This window comes from Oryctolagus cuniculus, chromosome X (genome assembly GCF_964237555.1).
Source record: "Oryctolagus cuniculus chromosome X, mOryCun1.1, whole genome shotgun sequence".
Taxonomy (NCBI): domain Eukaryota; kingdom Metazoa; phylum Chordata; class Mammalia; order Lagomorpha; family Leporidae; genus Oryctolagus; species Oryctolagus cuniculus.
The window spans coordinates 17,378,449-17,398,436 of record NC_091453.1 but is presented as its reverse complement, the minus strand read 5'-3'; the positions used below and the strand labels follow the sequence as shown (position 1 = coordinate 17,398,436).

The 19,988-nt window shown below is 39.6% G+C and overlaps 1 protein-coding gene across 9 annotated transcripts in view; it reads left to right on the top strand.

Annotated features, from left to right (window-relative positions):
• TAB3 (TGF-beta activated kinase 1 (MAP3K7) binding protein 3) overlaps window positions 1-19,988 on the top strand; it is a 79,432-nt gene that overhangs the window by 35,340 nt on the left and 24,104 nt on the right. For 8 of the 9 annotated variants that reach the window (XR_011385692.1, XR_001795464.3, XM_017349837.3 and 5 more), the window contains 3 exons: window positions 11,282-11,473; window positions 16,054-17,515; window positions 18,380-18,540. Coding sequence is in view for 7 of the 9 variants with exons in the window: in XM_017349837.3 (XP_017205326.1) it covers window positions 11,372-11,473; window positions 16,054-17,515; window positions 18,380-18,540 (1,725 nt within the window). In the remaining 2 variants the exon portion in view is untranslated. Of the gene's footprint in view, window positions 1-11,281; window positions 11,474-15,683; window positions 15,799-16,053; window positions 17,516-18,379; window positions 18,541-19,988 lie in introns of those variants that run through there. The other variant, XM_070067424.1, reaches the window with a different exon arrangement.

Below are 19,988 nucleotides of genomic sequence, written 5' to 3'. Positions count from 1 at the left end.
TATATATAGGAGATCCCAAAGACTCCACCAAGAGGCTATTGGAACTCATAGAAGAGTTTGGTAAAATACCAGAATATAAAATCAACACAAAAAACAACATCCTTTGTATACACAGACAATGCCATGGTTGAGAAAGAACTTCTAAGATAATCTCATTCACAATAGCTAAAAAAAAAATCAAACCCCTTGGAATAAATTTAATCAAGGATGGCAAAGATCTCTACAATGAGAATTACAAAACATTAAAGAAAGAAATAAAAGAAGACATAAAAAATGAAAAAACTTCCATGTTCATGGATTGGAAGAATCAATATCATCAAAATGTCCATTCTTTTGAAAGCAATTTATAGATTCAATGTGATACCAATCAAAATACCAAAAACATTCATCTCAGATCTAGAAATGATGCTGAAATTCATTTGGAAACAGGAGACCTTGAAGAGCTAAAGCGATCTCAACAACAAAAACAAAGCCAGAGGCATCACAATACCAGATTTCAAAACATACTACAAGGCAGTTATTATCAAAACAGCCTGGTACTGGTATACTTTTGTTTATGGGGAGAGGGTGTAAGTTGTTGAAATTTTTTACTTAGTATAGAGTTGGTCTTATGTATATAAAGTTAATTAAAAACAAATCTTGATGAAGAATTGTATGGGAGAGGGAGGAGAAGGTGGGATGGGAGTTGGGGTGGGAGGGTGGGAATGGGGGTAAGAACCACTGTATTCCTAAAGTTGTACTTAGGAAATTTGTATTCATTAAATAAAAGGTTTCTTTAAAAAAAGCTAAGTGTACTTTGCTGTAAAAATTTTTGAAATCTATGCATAATATTTTTTGGAACGTGTATTTTTCACAAACTTTTTTAAGAACCTACATATCTTAACTTTAAATTTAAATTTTTAAATAATTCATTTGTTTATTTGAAAGGTGGAGTTACAGAAAGGGATAGTCATGATCACAGATTGAAAAAGTCTTCCATCCACTGGTTCACTCCTCAGATGGCCACAATGGCTAGGCCTGGGCTAGACTGAAGCCAGGAACTTGGAGCTTCATCTGTGTCACCCACGTGGGTGCAGGGGCCCAAGTACTCGGGCCATTCTCTGCTGCTTTCCCAGGCACAGTAGCAGGGAACTGGATCTGAAGTGGAGCAGCCAGGCATCAAACTGATGCCCATACAGGATGCTGGCACTGTAGCGAGTGGCTTAACTTTAAGCACTGGCTCCTAATTTAAATTTTTAATGGACTAAAAATTGGCTATATTCATGGGGTACTATGTGATGTTTCTTTTTTTTTTTAAGATTTATTTATTTACTTGAAAGGCAGAGTTACACAGAGAGAGGAGAGGCAGAGAGAGAGAGAGAGGGGTCTTCCGTCTGCTGGTTCACTCCCCAGTTGGCAAGCAACAGAGCTGGGCAGATATGAAGCCAGGAGCTTCTTCGGGGTCCTCCACGTGGGTGCAGGGGCCCAAGGACTTGGGTCATCTGCTGCTTTCCCAGGCCATAACAGAGAGCTGGATCGGAAGTGGAGCAGCTGGGACTCAAACTGGCACCCAAATGGGATGCTGGCACTGCAGGTGGTGGCTTTTCACATTATGCCAGAGCTCCAGCCCTGTGATGTTTCTATACATGTGTGTATGTATATATATAACTAAATATATATACACACACACATATATACACAGATACACATACTACACAATAGCCAATCAAGGTAAACATATCTACTTTTCAAGCACTTAACATTTCTTTATGGTGAAAATATACAAAATTTTTTAAGAGAAATATATAGTACATTATCTTCTTTTTTAAAGAGTTACACAGAGAGAAGAGAGGCGGTGGGGGCGGGGGTCTTCCATCCGATGGTGCACTCTCCAATCGGCCGCAACAGCTGGAGCTGTGCCATTCCGGAGCCAGAGCCAGGAGCTTCTTCTGGGTCTCCCACGTGGGTGCAGGGACCCAAAGACTTGGGCCATCTTCTACTGCTTTCCCAGTCCATAGCAGAGAGTTGGATTGGAAGTGGAGCAGCCGTATCTTGAACTGGCACCTATATGGAATGCCAGCGCTTCAGGCCATGGCATTAACCCATTGCACCGCAGCGACGGCCTCAGTAACTTATCATTAAGTATAGTCACCCTAGTATACAATAGAAGAAGTGATTTTTTTACTGGTTGTTTGTTAAAACATTTTTGACATTGGGTTAAGTAAAATGTTAGGATTAATTTTACTTTTTTCTTTTTTAATGTTATTTATTTGAAAGGCAGAATGATGGGGCCCGGGGAAGTGAACGTGAAAGTGGTTCACTTGGGCCTCTGCTGCTCCTCTTCTGATCCAGGTCTCTGCTTATGGCCAGGGACAGCAGTGGAAGATGGCCCAAGTGCTTGTGCCCCTGCACTCATGTGGGGAGCCTAGAGAAGGCTCCTGGCTCCTGGTTTTGGATTAGCTCAGCTCTGGCTGTTTCAGCCGTTTGGGGAGTGATCCAATGGATGGAAGACCTTTCTGTCTCTCCCTCTCACTGTCTGTAATTACCTCTCAGGTAAATAAATAAAATCTTAAAAAAAAAAAAAAGTGGTTCACTTTCTCCATGCAAACAACAGCCGGGGCTAGGTCAGGCTAAAACTAGAAGCCAGGAACTCTATCAAGGTCTCCTGCATTGATGGCAGGGACTCAGATACTTGAACCATCACCTGCTGCCTCACAAGATATGAAGCAGAAAACTGAATCAGAAGCAGGATAGCTGGGACTCTTAGATATTCTGATATGGAATGCAGGAAATCCAGGTAGGAGCTTAACCCTCTGTGCCAGGATACTGGCTCCTTGGTTTTTTTGTTTGTTTTTAAACATCAGCAGAATGTTTAAAATTATACATATGTATACATATGTCTGGAACCGTATTTTTATTGAACAGTGTTGCCTCTAAGCTTCAGTGAGTAACTTGGCCAAGTTACTCATCTAGCTAGAATTCCTTTGGCCTGTGCAAATTATATAGATTGTGTAACTGTAAAAGTGGTAGGTAATTGCTTTGATAAAAAAGATAGGTAATTGAAATCTTCAGAAAAAAAGTTAAATCAACACTTAGAGCTTTGAAATAATTTGCATTTTAAATTTAAACGTAGATTGTTAATCTTGTAGAATCTCTTAGCATTTCAGATTTGGGATCTTTTGAAATACACAAACTAGAAAAAATGTACCTGAAGTAGCTTTAAGCTATTCTTTTTTCCTAAGCATCCACAAATTGCCCCATATAGGTAATCTTTGCTCCTCCAATATATGGGGGGATGGGAGAGGTAGAGGGACAATATTCATCTAAAATGTTCATTTATGTATTTTTCTTTGACTAGGAAGAATAGTGCTTCCTTAAATCTATTTGTATTAGATAAATTTGTTCAGTATAGTAAAATTGATTCATCGTTGATCAGATACTTGAGCAGACTGCTTTGGGCTCTGGAAATACACTGGTGAATAAGGCACAGACCTTAAATAGAATTATAGGCTTTTGTTTGGTTAGCTGAGTGTTTTTCCCCTTTGTTTTTCCTTTTTAAAAAATGTAAGAAACCAGAGAGACATCTTTGACCTGCTGATTCATTTTTCAAATGCCCCCAACAGCTGGGATGGGCTAGACCAAAGCCAGGAGCTCAATCTGGGTCTCTCACGGGAGTGAGAGGGACCCAGGTATTTGAGCCCTGACCTGCTGTATCCCAGGGCATTCTCAGGAATCTGGAACTAGGAGCAGAGCTGAGACATGAACCCACACACTGTAATATGAGATGCAGGAGGCCTAAGTGGTATCATTACTGCTGCATTAAATGCCTGCTCCTGTTTTTACTTTCTATTTAAGAATAATTTCAAACTTAACAGAGATTGCTAGAATAGAGTACAAAGAACTATATCCTTTACCCAGATTTACCTGTTGATAATAGTTTTCTGTTTGCTTTATAGTTTGTTCCCTTTGTTTGTTCATGTAAGTTTGTAAATACACACTCATACACAGTATTTTTTTCTTGACCTTTTTGAGAGTTAGTTGCATGCCTGTTACCCCTAAATGCTTCATTATCTTAATTCCTAAAAATAGGAATATTCCTGTAAATAACTGCAGCACAGTTGTCAATTTAGTAAACTTAGTAAAAACAGTAAAGTGAACCTCGATAGAATACTTCTGTCATCTGCATTTCAGTTTTGTCAGTTGATCTACTAATTTCTTCTGTAACATTAGTACAGGACCCAGTCTCAATTAGGTATTACATTTGGTCATCATAGCTCTATCTCCTTTAACATAGGACATTTTTATATCCTTTGTCTCTTATGATAGACATTTTTAAAGATGGCACCCCCCCATATAAATAAAAAAATTCTCATTTTGAGTTTATTTTCTCACAAGTAGTTTCAGGTTATGCAGTCCTGACTGGAATACTATAAAGTGATATGTTCTTTTCAGGGTATCACACCTGGAGGTAACCACCAACCTTCTGGCCCTCATTGGCAATGTTCATTTTTATCACCCAGTGCAGATGTTGAGTTAAAAATTATAGTTTAGGCCGGCGCCATGGCTCAAAAGGCTAATCCTCCGCCTGCGGCGCCGGCACACCGGGTTCTAGTCCCGGTCGGGGTGCAGGATTCTGTCCCGGTTGCCCCTCTTCCAGGCCAGCTCTCTGCTGTGGCCCGGGAGTGCAGTGGAGGATGGCCCAAGTGCTTGGGCCCTGCACCAGCAGGAGAGACCAGAAGCACCTGGCTCCTGGCTTCAGATCAGTGCGAAGCACCAGCCACAGGGCGCCGGCTGCAGTGGCCATTGGAGGGTGAACCAACAGCAAAAGGAAGACCTTTCCCTCTGTCTCTTTCTCTCACTGTCCACTCTGCCTGTCAAAAAAAAAAAAAAATTAAAGTTTAAAAATTTCTCCCTTGCAGTCAATAAGTCTTCGGGAGACACTTGTAAGACCATGCATAAATCTTATTCTTCATCCAAATTTCCTCCTTAATTTAGCATCCATTTATATTTGCTGGATGCAGGCTGTACTGTAATGCCTGCAAAATGATTTTTCCAGTTCTAGGAATTCCCACACATTTTACCAGTTATATTCCACTTGTAAGGCAGAACGCTCTCTCTTATTTATGTGTGTACAAGGATCTTCAACTATTCCATGAAAAATGTATACTCTGGAAAAGCCATGCGTGAATTTATAATTTTTGTGTTTCAAAATAAACTAATTCCACTTTCTGTGACCTTTTTGAAGTGCCCTTGTATGGATTCCTGGATTTCTCTTCTACAGTCTTTTGTTTTTTTTTTTTTTTTTTTTTTTTTCAAGAAAGCTTTTATTTATTAAATACAAATTTCATAGGTAAAGCTTTAGGAATATAGCATTTCGTCTCCCCATACCTGCCCTCCCACCCCCACTCCTGTCCCACCTCCTACTCCCTCTTCCATCCCATTCTTGATTAAGATTCATTTTTAATTATCTTTATATGCAGAAGACCAACTCTGTATTAAGTAAATGTTTCAACAGTTTGCACCCACACAGAAACACAAAGTATAAAGTACTGTTTGAAGACAAGTTTTGCCGTTAATTCTCATAGTACCAACTCATTAAGGACAAAGGTCCTACTTGGGGAGTAAATGCACAGTGACTCATTTTGTTTATTTAACAATTGACACTTTTATTTATTTATGATGTCAGTGATCACCCGAGACTCTTGTCATGAGCTGCCAATGCTATGTAATCCTTTTGAGTCCTCAAATTCTGTCAGTATTTAGACAGGACAATAAGCAAAATGGAAGTTCTCACCTCCCTTCAGAGAAAAGTACCTCCTTCTCTGACGGCCCCTTCTTTCCACTGGGATTTCACTCAACAGAGATCCTTCATGTAGATCATTTTTTGCCACAGTGTCTTGGCTTTCCATGCCTGAAATGCTCTCATGGGCTTTTCAGCCAGATCCAAATGCCTGAAGGGCTGATTCTGAGGTCAGAGTGCTGTTTAGGGCGTTTGTCATTCTGTGAGTCTGCTGTGTGGCCTGTTTCCCATGTGGGATCATTCTCTCCTTTTTACTTCTATCTATTGTTATTACCAGACAATTGGTCTTATTTATGTGATCCCTTTGGCACTTATTTCTATATATATGATCAGTTACACACTTAAAATGATGACTTTTCCCATGGCAAGTTTTTAGCTTTACCCTTAGGGGTAAGTCGATGGGAACATGTGCTGAACTTTACATCTCTTCCCATTCTTATTCCCACTCTTATTTTTCACTGGGATCTATTTTCAATTGGATTTAAACACTTATGAATAATTCTGTGTTAAGTAAAGAGTTCAACCAATGGTATTAAGTAGAAAAAGAAAACAGTAAAAAAAATATAATAAGCTGTTTCCCAACAGTCAAGACAAGGGCTGATCAAGTCATTGCTTCTCAGTGTCAATTTCACTTCTACAGGTTTCCTTTTAGGTGCTCAGTTAGTTGTCACAGATCAGGGAGAACATAGGATATTGTCCCTTTGGGACTGGCTTGTTCCACACAGCGTGATGTTTTCCAGATTCATCCATTTTTTGCAAATGACTGGATTTCATTTTTGTTGACCACTGTGTAGTATTCCATAGAGTATGTATCCCATAATTTCTTTATCCATTCTTCGTTGACAGGCCTTTAGGTTGATTCCGTGTCTTAGCTATTGTGAATTGAGCTGCAATAAACATGGAAGTGCAGATAGCTGTTATTTGCCAATTTCATTTCCCTTGGGTACATTCTGAGGAGTGGGATGGCTGGGTAGTATGATCAGACTATATTCGGATTTCTCAGGTATCTCCAAATTGTCTACCATAGTGGCTTTACCAGTTTGCATTTCCACCAACAGATTAGGGTACCCTGATCCCCCACATTTGTTGATTGTTGATTTTGTATGAAAGCCATCTAATGGGGGAGAGGTAAAACCTCATTGTGGTTTTGATTTGCATTTCCCTGACAGCTAGTGATGCTGATCATTTTTTCATGTGTTGGCCATTTGGATTTCCTCTTTTGAAAAATGTCTGTTTAGGTCCTTGGCCCATCTCTTAACTGGGTTGTTTTTTTTTGTTTTGGAGTTTCTTGATCTCTTTGAAGATTCTGGTTATTAATCAGTTGCATAGTTTGCAAATAATATTTCTCATTCTGTCTTAAAATTTATTACTGGCTATTGTTTTGGTGTTAGAATTTTCACAGATTTGTCCAGCTGGAGCCTATGCAAGCTGACTCCCATGTCTTTCATATTCTCATTACTCCTTGAATACTTCCCCACCCTTTGGCATAGCAATACATTGAACATGAAGGTACAAATTTATGTCAGAGGTCTTCAGGTACAGAGGTGGTGTCTGTATAATATGCTTAGTGCTTCCATGAGGATAAGCACAGCCTGCTGTGGCAGCCTAGTGGCAGGTCTGCTATCCAGTGTAGAGAGAGGAAAGGCCTGGCAGCAGGACCTGGGGGAGAGGGATCATTGGAAGCCTCCTTAAAAGGGATACCACCATATTGACATGTACAGAATCAGTAAGACTCGGGGGAAGCAGGGAGGTGTGAGAGAAGATAGAAACTATCTCTGGTGGATGGGTGCTCATGGACTGATGCTTTGAGAGGATACAAAATGGGATATCCATGCACAGGAACACATGCGGTTCTATTTGGTTAGAATGCAGAGAGTGAAGAGGACATGATGAGATTTGCATCTTAAAAAACAAATGTTCTGTGGTGTAGAGGAAGGCAAAGACCAGAGGCAGGAAGATTAGCAAATAGCTACTAAAAAAGGTTGATGAGTGCAATACTCAGATGTGTCCTGAATAATAAAGTAATGCTTCCTAACTTACTACATGTTGTCACTTAAATTTTATACAACACTATTATTACAATTTTTAAAGATTTATTTATCTATTTGAGAGGCAGAGTTAGAGAGGAGGAGAGACTGAGGGAGGTCTTCCATCTGCTCATTCCCTCCCCCAAATGGCTGCAATGGCTGGAGCTGAGCTGATCCAAAGCCAGGAGCTAGGAACTTCTTCTGGGTCTCCTACGTGGGTGCAGCGGCCCAAGCAGTTGGGCCATCTTCCACTGCTTTCCCAGGCCATTAGCAGAGAGGTGGATTGGAAGAGGAACAGCCGGGACTCGAAACTGGCACCCATTTGGGATACCAGTGCAGCAGGCAGAGGCTTAATCTACTATGCAAGAGCACTGAGCCCTACTGTTAGATCTTACAGGTGAAGCTTCTATGGTCTAAGAATTGGGTGTCTTTTCCTGGAGGCTAATAAGTGGCAGAAATAGTGTGAAAAGCAAGGTTCATTTAATTTCACACACTGTTTAGCTGGTTGTGCAAAAATGAGAAGTCAAGCCTAGTTTCTAGCTTAGTTACCTAAGTGAATACTGGTAACATTCATGTAGGGAAGAGAACATTTGGGGAAGGGGTGTGGTGAGATGAGTTCCCTTTAGGACATACTTGATATCATTGGGCATATCCAGATGGTGCTGTGTAGAAGGTAGTTGGTTATGTGTCTGGAGTCAGGGAGATAACATTTTGCTTAAGGTACCGATTTGGGAATCAGCAGTCTTTACGTGATGAATTCTTACCAGTGGATGTGATCACTGGGCAAAAGGGGTAGAATGAGAAGGGGAGGCAGCTGAGGACACAGAACACAGGGAAATGCCCACCTTAAAATGGCAAGAGAAGTTAGAGGAATGCTCATCACAGGCTAGTGTGAGGTATCAGAGGCTGAGAAGAGATAGTGCATTGCAAAAACGAACAAGTGTTCAGTAGTGTCAGATGCTGCAGAAGCCAGGAGGCATGGGACAGATATCCTCTGGATTTAGCAGCAGAGAATATTTCAGTGGAACGATGATACAAACCAGATCAAAGTAGACTAATGAGTGAATTGCAAGGAGCAGAATGGTTTAGGGAGGCCATCAAGTCTTTGTTCGTGATTCAAAAAGCCTGTGGAAAGTGGAATTATAAGACAAAAGTTTATTTTGGTGCAAAATTTTTTTTGAAATTATGCATATGAGGGGTCTTCAGAAAGTTCATGGAATATGCATATTATGAAAAACTGGATTTCAAAATTTTTTGCATCAAAATACACTTTTAAAAAAGATTTTTTTATTTGAAAGGCAGAGTGGCAGGAAGAGACAGAGAAGGAGGGAGGGTAGGGGAGAGAGAGAGAATCTCTCCCTGGTTCAGTCCACAAATGGCTACAACAGGCAGATCTGCTCCAGGCCAAAGCCAGGAGGCAGGAACTCCATCCTGATGTCCCACATGGATGGCAAGAACCCAAGCACTTGGGCTGCCTTCTGCTGCTTTCCCAGGTGCATTAGCAGGGAGCTGGATAGGAAGCAGAGCAGCCAGAACTGAAACCAGTACCCTGATTTGGGATCCCAGCATCACAAGAGGCAGCTTAACCTACTGTGTGATGACAGTGGCACTAAAGGTACTTAATTCCATTTTCAAGTTCTCTTATTACATGTGTGCAAATCAAAAATCAGTCTGTTTTCTCACACATTTTTCCTCATGTTTTTTAGACATCTTCCATATTGATGTTTGGAAATCTTGAAAACAAATCTCAGTAGCTCTTTTGATGTTTTTTTTTTTTTTATTACCTCTGATCAGGCAGAGTCTTAAACATAGGGGCTTTGTGGCAGACCCTAAGGTACCTATAACTCCTTAACAGCCTTGATTTGGCAGAAGGGAGAGAAAACTGGATGCCTAGTAAAAGTTGACAGATTGCATACAAAAGGATATTTCTACTCTTAATGATTTGAGATGATATGGTTTTTATTTTTAATTAACTACTAAAACATAAACCAGCAAAAGTAATTCATTATTTTCCTTAGACATTTTTTGCATTTAAAATCTCTGTAGTTCTTTGTATTGTAGTTCTTTGTAAGAAACAAAATTTGGTGTGGGATGATTATCCCTTAAGTGAGATTTAGATGTTGTATCTTATGATTTCTTTGCGTCCTTTGAAGATGCATGTGTTCACATCTCATTCTTTGAGATATTTGGCTTGGCCAAATATCTTTTTGCGAATGAACACAGCAGGAATCTTATGAGGCTGTATGGTATACACTCCTTTTTTTCTACCTTTAAAAACAGTAAATATAGATTAAGAAGTGGATTGGTTGATTGACCATTGATACTGACAGTTGACTTATGATACATTTTTGCTTTACTAATTGCCTTATTTAGGTGGGTGCTAAACTTGACCAGTATTGGGGCAATTGAGGGTCAGTTTGCCTATTCAAACTGTGCCCCTAAATCCTGCCATTGCATCAGTGGCATCATGACAAGATGAATGCCTACCTCAGCAGGTGTCGCTAATGATGAACCACCGGCATTATTTTTTACACTTGATCTTAGCCAAAAGGCGGAGAAGTGATATAGCATTATTTTTTAAAACGAAGGATTTTACATTTCCATATTTGTCCATTTATTTCATTTAGGTATTGAGTTTCTTTTACTGAGACTTTATATTCACTCTTTGGCTTTAAAGTACAGAATACATGTAGGCAAACAGGACAAGCATGCTTTGGGTGTTAATTGTCAGATCTTTATTTTCTTATTCTAGACACCAAAATTATGACTCTGCTTTAGAGGAGTGAGGTGATAGCACTTGTGAAAATGAGTGATTATTAATGCATAAGTATGATTTGGCAAAGAAGGAAAATAAGGGTTGCCAAATTATAATACTCTCTATTTTTTAATCTGCTTTTTTTTTTTGACAGGCAGAGTGGACAGTGAGAGAGAGAGAGAGACAGAGAGAAAGGTCTTCCTTTGCCGTTGGTTCACCCTCCAATGGCTGCCGCGGCCGGCGCACCGCGCTGATCCGAAGGCAGGAGCCAGGTGCTTCTCCTGGTCTCCCATGGGGTGCAGGGCCCAAGCACCTGGGCCATCCTCCACTGCACTCCCTGGCCACAGCAGAGAGCTGGCCTGGAAGAGGGGCAACCGGGACAGAATCCAGCGCCCCGACCGGGACTAGAACCTGGTGTGCCGGTGCTGCAAGGCGGAGGATTAGCCTAGTGAGCCATGGCGCTGGCTTTTAATCTGCTTTTTAAAAAATACTAAAATGGAACTGAAATTTTTGGTTGATTTTTGGTTTTGGCTTTTTGTTTTTAAACCTTGGATACTCTTATCACAAGAGTCTTTTGCTAAATCGAATTGTCAGTTTTCCAACCTTGGAATTAGTTATGCTTATTTTAGATTTCTATAGTTTAACATGTAGATAGTGTCTGTTTGAATAAAGTAAAATATGTTATTAGGATTAACCCAAACTTTTCTTTTCTCTTAATAGAAAATGACTGTGGTATTGGAAGTTCATTACTTTTGGAAAGCCGGTTAACATCCATTTCCTAAGAGAAACTTGACCACTATTTGCTCTGGCATGGCGCAAAGCAATCCACAGCTTGATATTCAGGTTCTCCATGATCTCCGACAGCGTTTCCCTGAGATTCCAGAGGTTGTGGTGTCTCAGTGCATGTTACAGGTAAATTACTTGCCAATGATAGTGGTTACTAAGTTTTATTTTTCCTTATGGCTTTGTGTTGTGGTGACTAGAACTGAGTTATGTCTATGTGTGGAGGTGTGAGGGAAGCATTTAGAGCAAGTTATCTCAGCCTTGGTGCTGCCGACATTTTAGGCTAGATAATTTTGTATCGTAAGGGTCTGCCTCGAGCATTCTAGGCTGTTTCACAGTATCCTCAAAGTTGTGACAACTGGCATTGCCAAATGGACTATAACAGCCAATCTCTTTCCATTGAGAACCACTGATTTTTTTTTTAAGATTTATTTATTTATTAGAAAGATTTACACAGAGCTAGAAGGAGAGGCAGAGAGAGAGAGGTCTTCCATCCACTGGTTCACTCACCAATTGGCCGCAATGGCCGGAGCTGCACTCAACCAAAGCCAGGAGCCAGGAGCTTCTTCCAGGTATCCCACGTGGGTGCAGGGGCCCAAGGACTTGGGCCAGCTTCCACTGTTTTCCCAGGCCATAGCAGAGAGCTGGATTGGAAGTGGAGCAGCCGGATCTCGAACCGGCACCCATATGGGATGTCGGCACTGCAGGTGGCAGCTTAACCCGCTAAAGCACAGTGCCAGTCCTCGAGAACCACTGATTTTGAGAAAAGAGCAAAATCTTTTAGAGAAAGGAAAAAAAAAACTTCTTACATTGTGCTTCTTGAGTTTTTTAAGCAGCGACATAAGTCCCCAGTTCCTTAGAGCTGAATTTTGAGTATCATTTTAATTTCTTAGATCATACACTTTTGAGACTATTTTGAAAAGTCTGTAGATTACTTCACTCCTTTCTTACTGGTTTTCTAGTTTGTAAACCCACTTTCTTTAGTCCATTCACATGCCCTTAGTCTTGTTTTCTTACACTTAAATACACCTTTCATCTGTCTATTGCCACACAAGTAGCAATAGACAGCCAGGCCTATACTACTCTACAGCCTCATGTTGTAGACATTTTCTCTCATCCTTCACTGGATCCTACTGTGTTTTGGGTTATGGCACTTCCCTGCCCACTGGTCTTCCTCATAGTCAGTACTTATATTCAAACTCCCCCTTCCTGCAGTGTGTGAGTAGTTCAAGATAGAACCTGCAGTCCCGGCATCCCATATGGGCGCTGGTTCGTGTCCCGGCTGTTCCACTTCTGATCCAGCTCTCTGCCGTGGCCTGGGAAAGCAGTGGAAGATGGCCCAAGTCCTTGGGCCCCTGCACCCACATGGGAGAGCCGGAAGAAGCTCCTGGCTTCGGATCGTCACTGTTCTGGCCATTGTGGCCAGTTGAGGAGTGAACCAGAGGATGGAAGACCTCTCTTTGCCTCTCTTTCTCTCTCTGTGTAACTTTCAAATAAATAAATTAATCTTTGAAAAAATAGCTTATCCCTTAAAAAAAAAAAAAGTAAACTTGCATAGAGGTGAGGTCAATGACTAATGGAGATCCACACAGAGCAATGGTGGTAAGAGAGGTGCTGCCATTGTTTGTGAGCCCTTTTCTAGATGTGGGCCTTTAGGTTTATGATTTTTATGTTAGAGCTTTGTTTTTCTAACACATTCTGAATCTCAGCTCTTTAGCCCTATCTTGATCTATGGTAAAACAAAAACAAGCAAGAGTGAGGCTTCTGTTTTAAACCACTTACTAATAGTCATCTTCCTCTTCCATCTTGGAGTTCTGGAGTATAGCCTTGGGTGTCCCCAGCTGGATTTATTTCAAGTTCTTGTCTCAACATAATAGTTGAAATCAAAGTAGAGACATAGATAAAATGCAATAATGGGGGAATTTATTTAAAGAGATAGTACATATTTAGAGGTGAGTGCACACAACCTCATGAAGGAGAATTGCCACCCCCTCCCAAGTTTGGTTTCCCCTTTTGATAGGTAGAGGGTGGTACCCTTCTTGAATATATAAATGGACAGAGTTTGAGTGGGGTTCAGTGCCCGTGGTAATCTCTGGGAAGGTTTCGTGGCGTCTCCACATAGAGCTCAGCATACACGCTGTCATCATGGTGTCTTGTGCATGATGGAGCAGGCTCAGGTGCATCATGGGAAAGTGAGTGTGCCAAACCCACATTGAAGGGGCTGCAGTTTTTACCAGTGCAGGGCTGTGACAAGAAGACAGCTGACAGTCTCTTAGCTCATTTTTTCACTAACTAGTACCCTACCTAGCCTGTATCCCTAGGGCACCACCAAATTCTGACCTTGTTTTATTTTATTTAGCCCTTAATTCCCGAATTTTCTTGGCTACTTAAATAAATGAGGAAATGAAACCTCATTCAGTTCAGTGAACATTTGTTGTTACTTTGTCTCATGTCTCACTTTTTTCTTCCTTTGGGATTAGCAGAATATAGTGGTAAGGAAATTAACTACCTACTGGCTCTGGAACATTTCTTTGTTCATATTACAATATATGAAATTTAGTAGATTGCATTTAATACATAATCCTTCAGGCCTCTCTCTGGACTATCATCCTTCCATTTTGATCACTTTTTGGGAGTATGATGCTTTCTGGCCACAGTTCCTTCAATAGTGTTTATATATAATCTTAACAGTTCAGATCGATTTCTCTAGCTAAACAATTTTGAATTATGTTTTATATTTACTGTTTGACAAATTGTAATCATTTTTTTCCTTTTTAAAAACATTAACTCAAATATGACATCTGGATCTCTTCTTGTGGTGTTCTTTTTACAATGGTACCATAAGGATAAATATCTCGTACTTGTGGTTTGAAATTTTTCTTCATAGGAAAATTTACCCCACTTGTCACTATAACATGCATGAAATTTCAGGATTATTAATGGAAATATCAAATATATGTATGTTCTCCCCAATTCATAGGTTTATAAAGTACTTGAAGGAAATACTTGATTTTCATGTTTCACTTAATATCTGTCAGTGACACATTCTACTTGGCAGTTAATCTGGATGGTTTGGTTCTAAATTTGCTTTTAATGTCTAGCTTATTTCCCTTGCTTAGCATGATAAGAAAAAGTCAGATCTTTGAGTTCTATTTTCTTAAACTTCAAGTAATACTTCTTTCTATAGATTCAGAAAGTAGTTTTAAGTGTTCTATTATCCAAAGCTTTATATAAGGAAAAGAATAAAATTATCTATGGAGTTTTGATAAAGCCAGTTCGATTTTCTGAGAATTCGTTTTGCAAAGGTTTGCTTGAGTGATTTTTTTTTAACTTCCTGCAGTTCCAGTTTAGTAATGGCCTTTTGGCCAGATGTCCTCTCCCTTGAAATTACTGTGTGGAAAGAGCACTGGGACTCAGGAGACCACAAATCTAGAACTAGCTCTCTAGTTAACTAGTTAAATGCCTGATGTCTAACCATGTAACTTTCAAGGCATCTCTTGAGGATTCTCATCTGTAAATATGAGTTGAGTTGGAGTAGCTGAACTTAAGAGTTCGCTCGACTCTGAATTCTGTGTCCCATTTTTGATCTAACATTATTCTTTGGTTATTTGCAAAAGTTAGATGCTTAATTTTTATAGAAAATATACTTTTTTTCTAAAATAAATGTATAGTAATATGTATGTGTGGGTAGATCTGTTGTATGCTTATATAGAGAAACTCATACTTGAGAAACCCTTGTGGATTGTTTCAAAGCCAGTGAATAATATGTTTTATACCAGTAAAATAGTTCAGAACTCTGTATTTCAAGGGAAAACTGCTTTATAATATCTTTAAAATGTAGTTAGTTTTGTTACTTTTGATTGGAACTTTTCACAGGTCAGCTTGCTATTACTATTTTTATGAGTGTGTATAAATCAAAAATTCAACCCCTTTAATAATTTTGAAAGTATACCAAGCGACCTTTCAGTGGGTAAAAATTTTGAAGTCTGTGGGACTCTGGATGAATTTCATTAAGGCAGTTGAGGTCAGGTTTTATGGTAAGTTACCATCCATAACTCTAGCAAAATCATAGAGCCATAGTTCCAAGTAGGAAGTTTTTTTTAGCAATTTGTTTTGCTTAAATCTTTCATAATGATACAGACAGCTTAAGTTGTATAGGAATAAGTTACAGTAAAACAAAGGTGAAGGCTGCTTTAGCATTTTTATTGTTTTAGCTCTCAGAATTTTGTTATAATTTTTTCTCCTTTTGTGGTTTCTATGCCTTTTGATAGCTAAAGCATGGTTATTTTCATGTTTATCAGTTTAAATATTAATGATGGGTATTACTTATATATTGCAGCAATTGTGGTGAATCCAAGATTAGCCCAGCATTTTAATTTGTTGAGATGCAGCAAGTATAAAATGAGTCCTGGATTTGGAGTCAGAAAACTTGGGTTGAATCACAATGTTCATTAGTAGGTACTTTACATTTCTGTAGCAGTAGCAGTAGCAGTAGTATTAATAGTGTGAGCTCAATTTTTAATAAAATAATCTGAACTGTTTGGGATCTCCTTTTCAGGATAGACGATCATGAAGTCTTTTGTGGTTAAAATATCATTCTCTGCTTATTCTATGAAAATAGACTTGCATAACTCTTTGGCAAAACCTGACTTCCAATATTGAGATTTGTTAATCTTACCCATGTTACTTTTACCATTTTTCTCCTCTAGAATAACAACAATCTTGAAGCCTGTTGCCGAGCCCTTTCCCAGGAGAGTAGCAAATACTTATATATGGAATACCATAGTCCAGATGACAATAGGATGAATAGAAATCGTCTTTTGCATATTAACCTGGGTATCCATTCTCCTAGTAGCTACCACCCAGGAGATGGAGCTCAACTTAATGGTGGTAGAACACTGGTACACAGCTCAAGTGATGGACATATTGATCCACAGCATACAGCAGGTAAACAGCTGATATGTTTAGTTCAGGAACCACACTCAGCTCCAGCTGTTGTGGCTGCTACTCCCAACTACAATCCATTTTTTATGAATGAACAAAACAGAAGTGCAGCTACTCCTCCTTCACAGCCACCTCAACAGCCATCTTCCATGCAAACAGCAATGAATCCATCTGCTATGCAAGGGCCTTCACCACCACCACCACCGCCTCCTTCCTACATGCACATACCTCGGTATAGTACAAATCCAATTACTGTTACAGTATCCCAGAATCTCCCTTCTGGACAGACTGTACCCAGAGCTTTACAGATTCTTCCACAAATTCCGAGCAATCTCTATGGGTCACCTGGTTCTATTTATATTAGACAGACATCTCAGAGTTCATCAGGAAGACAAACTCCTCAGAATACGCCATGGCAGTCCTCACCACAGGGCCCAGTGCCTCATTATAGCCAACGTCCTTTACCTGTTTATCCACACCAACAAAACTATCAGCCTTCTCAGTATTCTCCCAAACAACAGCAGATCCCTCAATCTGCCTACCATTCCCCACCTCCTTCTCAGTGTCCTTCACCCTTCAGCTCGCCACAGCATCAAGTGCAACCTTCCCAGTTGGGCCACCCAAGCTCCCACGTCTTTATGCCACCTAGTCCTTCAACTACTCCACCCCATCCATATCAACAAGGACCTCCTAGCTATCAGAAACAGGGAAGTCATTCAGTAGCCTATCTCCCATACACAGCGTCTAGCTTACCCAAAGGTTCTATGAAGAAGATAGAAATTACAGTTGAACCTTCTCAAAGACCTGGGACAGCGATTACTAGGAGTCCTTCACCCATCAGTAATCAACCGTCTCCTCGGAATCAGCACTCACTGTACACAGCCACCACGCCACCTTCAAGTTCTCCTTCAAGAGGGATACCTAGTCAACCAAAACCTCCGTTTAGTGTTAATCCTGTGTATATTACATATACACAGCCAACTGGACCTTCATGTGCTCCATCGCCGTCTCCTCGGGTGATACCAAACCCAACTACAGTTTTTAAAATCACGGTAGGCCGAACAACGACTGAAAATCTTCTAAATTTAGTGGACCAAGAAGAGCGCTCTGCAGCACCAGAACCTATTCAGCCCATTTCAGTGATACCAGGCTCTGGGGGAGAAAAGGGAAGCCATAAGTATCAGAGGAGCACTAGTTCTGGATCAGACGACTATGCGTATACACAAGGTAAATTCGTAGCTCTATTAAATGTAATCTTTGTGGTAAAGTGGCAGTCTGTTACTCAAAATAAATTGTATTAGCTGTTTACTTTTAAGTCAGTGTTTACTATTTTTGACAGTCGGGCAGTAGCATTGTATTAAGAATGAGATTAATGCTTCAGAATTATCTGTGGACTTTGTTTTAAAATATGAAAGTGTAGGCATGATAGTGGTGACCTAATTTTTTAGGTAGCATGTACATTGGGAAAAAAAATAGAGGTAGGAGAAACAGAATCCATCAAAAATACAAACCATAGAGTAGGAAAAGAGAGGTTCATAGAGGGTGGACTGAAGTTCATCAAATTAGAAACTTTCCTAAAGATGATAGCCTGAAGGGCATAATGATATTTGCAAGTAATATGTGAGAAATGGAATGGGTAACAAAGAACATTATTGGATTAGCTAATAGTAGACCTAACTAAATATTAGTTTTTAAAAAGTCTCTTCAAACTTTCCAGATACCTGATAATCTAGAATTCTTTTAATATGTAAATAATATGTGGTTTGGTATTTTAATATTTAAGAAGGGAAATAATTATAATTTTAATAACATTCCTGTTATTTAACCTGTTTAAAACACACAAGTATAGTTAGATTCTTAGGGAAACTTAGTGTAACAAAACAAGAGGGATGTATAGGTTATGTCATTTGGGTAGCAATAGAAAAAGCTAAATTAAATCACGTGTGGAGGCAGAGCGGCAGTGTTAGACATGTGAGTAAATGCCAGCCTCCAGATTGGATGAGTCTTTTATACATTAGCAATGCATATAGTAAATTTCCAGTCACTTGTTCAACATTACTCTCTGCATTGACTTTATCTGTAATGCTATAGCCTTGCTGTTACATCAGCGAGCAAGGATGGAGAGGTTAGCAAAGCAGTTGAAACTTGAGAAAGAGGAGCTAGAGCGGTTGAAGGCTGAAGTTAACGGTATGGAGCATGACCTGATGCAGAGACGGCTCAGAAGAGTCAGCTGCACCACTGCAATCCCAACCGTAAGTGACCTGGAGGGGAATACTGACGAGGGGGGTGGGGACATTGGCTGTCTGGGCCATTTGCTTTTCTTTCAGATTCTGTTCCTGTAGAGTTTTGGGGTTTATTTGGGTTGTTCTTAAAACAGTACAAGCAGGATTTTTGCCTTCAGTACTTGTCAGAATAATTTGCTTTATTTTTCTCACATGTGCAAATCCCATAGGTTCACCAGCATCTTCAAATGCAATTATAATTAAAACATAGCACCTCATATAAACTTTGTCGAAATACTAGAAGTGAAAAGAGCACCCTGACTATACATTTTATATTTTTCTCCACTGTATTCATTTATCCTTCTAAACATGATACATACTTTTTTAATACAATTAAAATTAGTTTTCTGAGCACATTAATACAAATGAGTTAGAATGACATCAGTATGAATTTTAGAAAAGTGTTGACAGTAGAATATTTTAATGAAGCATATTTGTCATTAAGTGAAAGTATTTCTAGAAACTTAGCTAACAGAATTGACTGATAGCAGTCCTAAAGGAAACTGCTCTAATGACAAGATGCAGATAATGAATATAACTTCTTACAATCTCTAACTCTGAATTTTGAAACATGTTTCCTAAAGTCTTGTGATGTCACAAGCATTCTATGCTCCAACCTGTCATTTCACCTTTTCAACATTCACATGTTCAATAGGCATTTTTTCATACAATTTATGCAGGTGCTACTGCGCTAGGTGCTTAGCACAAACCTGCCAGTGGGGAAAGTAGATACATCAACAGATAATTACAATATAATATGGTAAGTGGTACATATGCTCATGGGTAATGAGGTAACTTAGCCATCAACTGATTTCTGAATATACTTGATGAACTTCTCCACTTTCTCACACTGTCCTCCTGCTGGAATGCCCTTCTGAAATTCGGCACGTGTAAACCCTGTCAGCGCTTCAAGGCTCAACTTGACCTCTACTTTTTCCACGAAGCCTTTCCCTATAACCTCTCTAAGTGTACAGGTTTAGAGAAGTGAATATAGATAAGGGATATATACATCTCTTCAAAGAGTTCATCTTGGAAAATGCATATTATGAAAAGTATTACTCATGGATTTCAAAAATTTTTGCACTAAAATAAACTTAGCTTTTAGTCCCATTTTCCCACATTTTGAAGTACCTTGTATGTTAGACTTGGCAGTGAGCCTGTCTGCAGCTCTTCGCTCATAGAGAAAGTTTGTACCTGAGGTTCCTGGCTTTACAATCTGTAAATTCCCTGAAATCATTCTGTACAGCATTTCCTATGTGAGATTGTGTGAGAAATGGCTTTATAACTCATCGGATTTGCAAAGGTTATTAGATTGAAGAGGAGGAAAAGACGAGGAACGATTCCCCTAGATGATACATAGTACTGCTGTAGGCAGAGAGGAAAAGGGAAGGCATTTTAGAAGGGAAAAGAACGTGAGG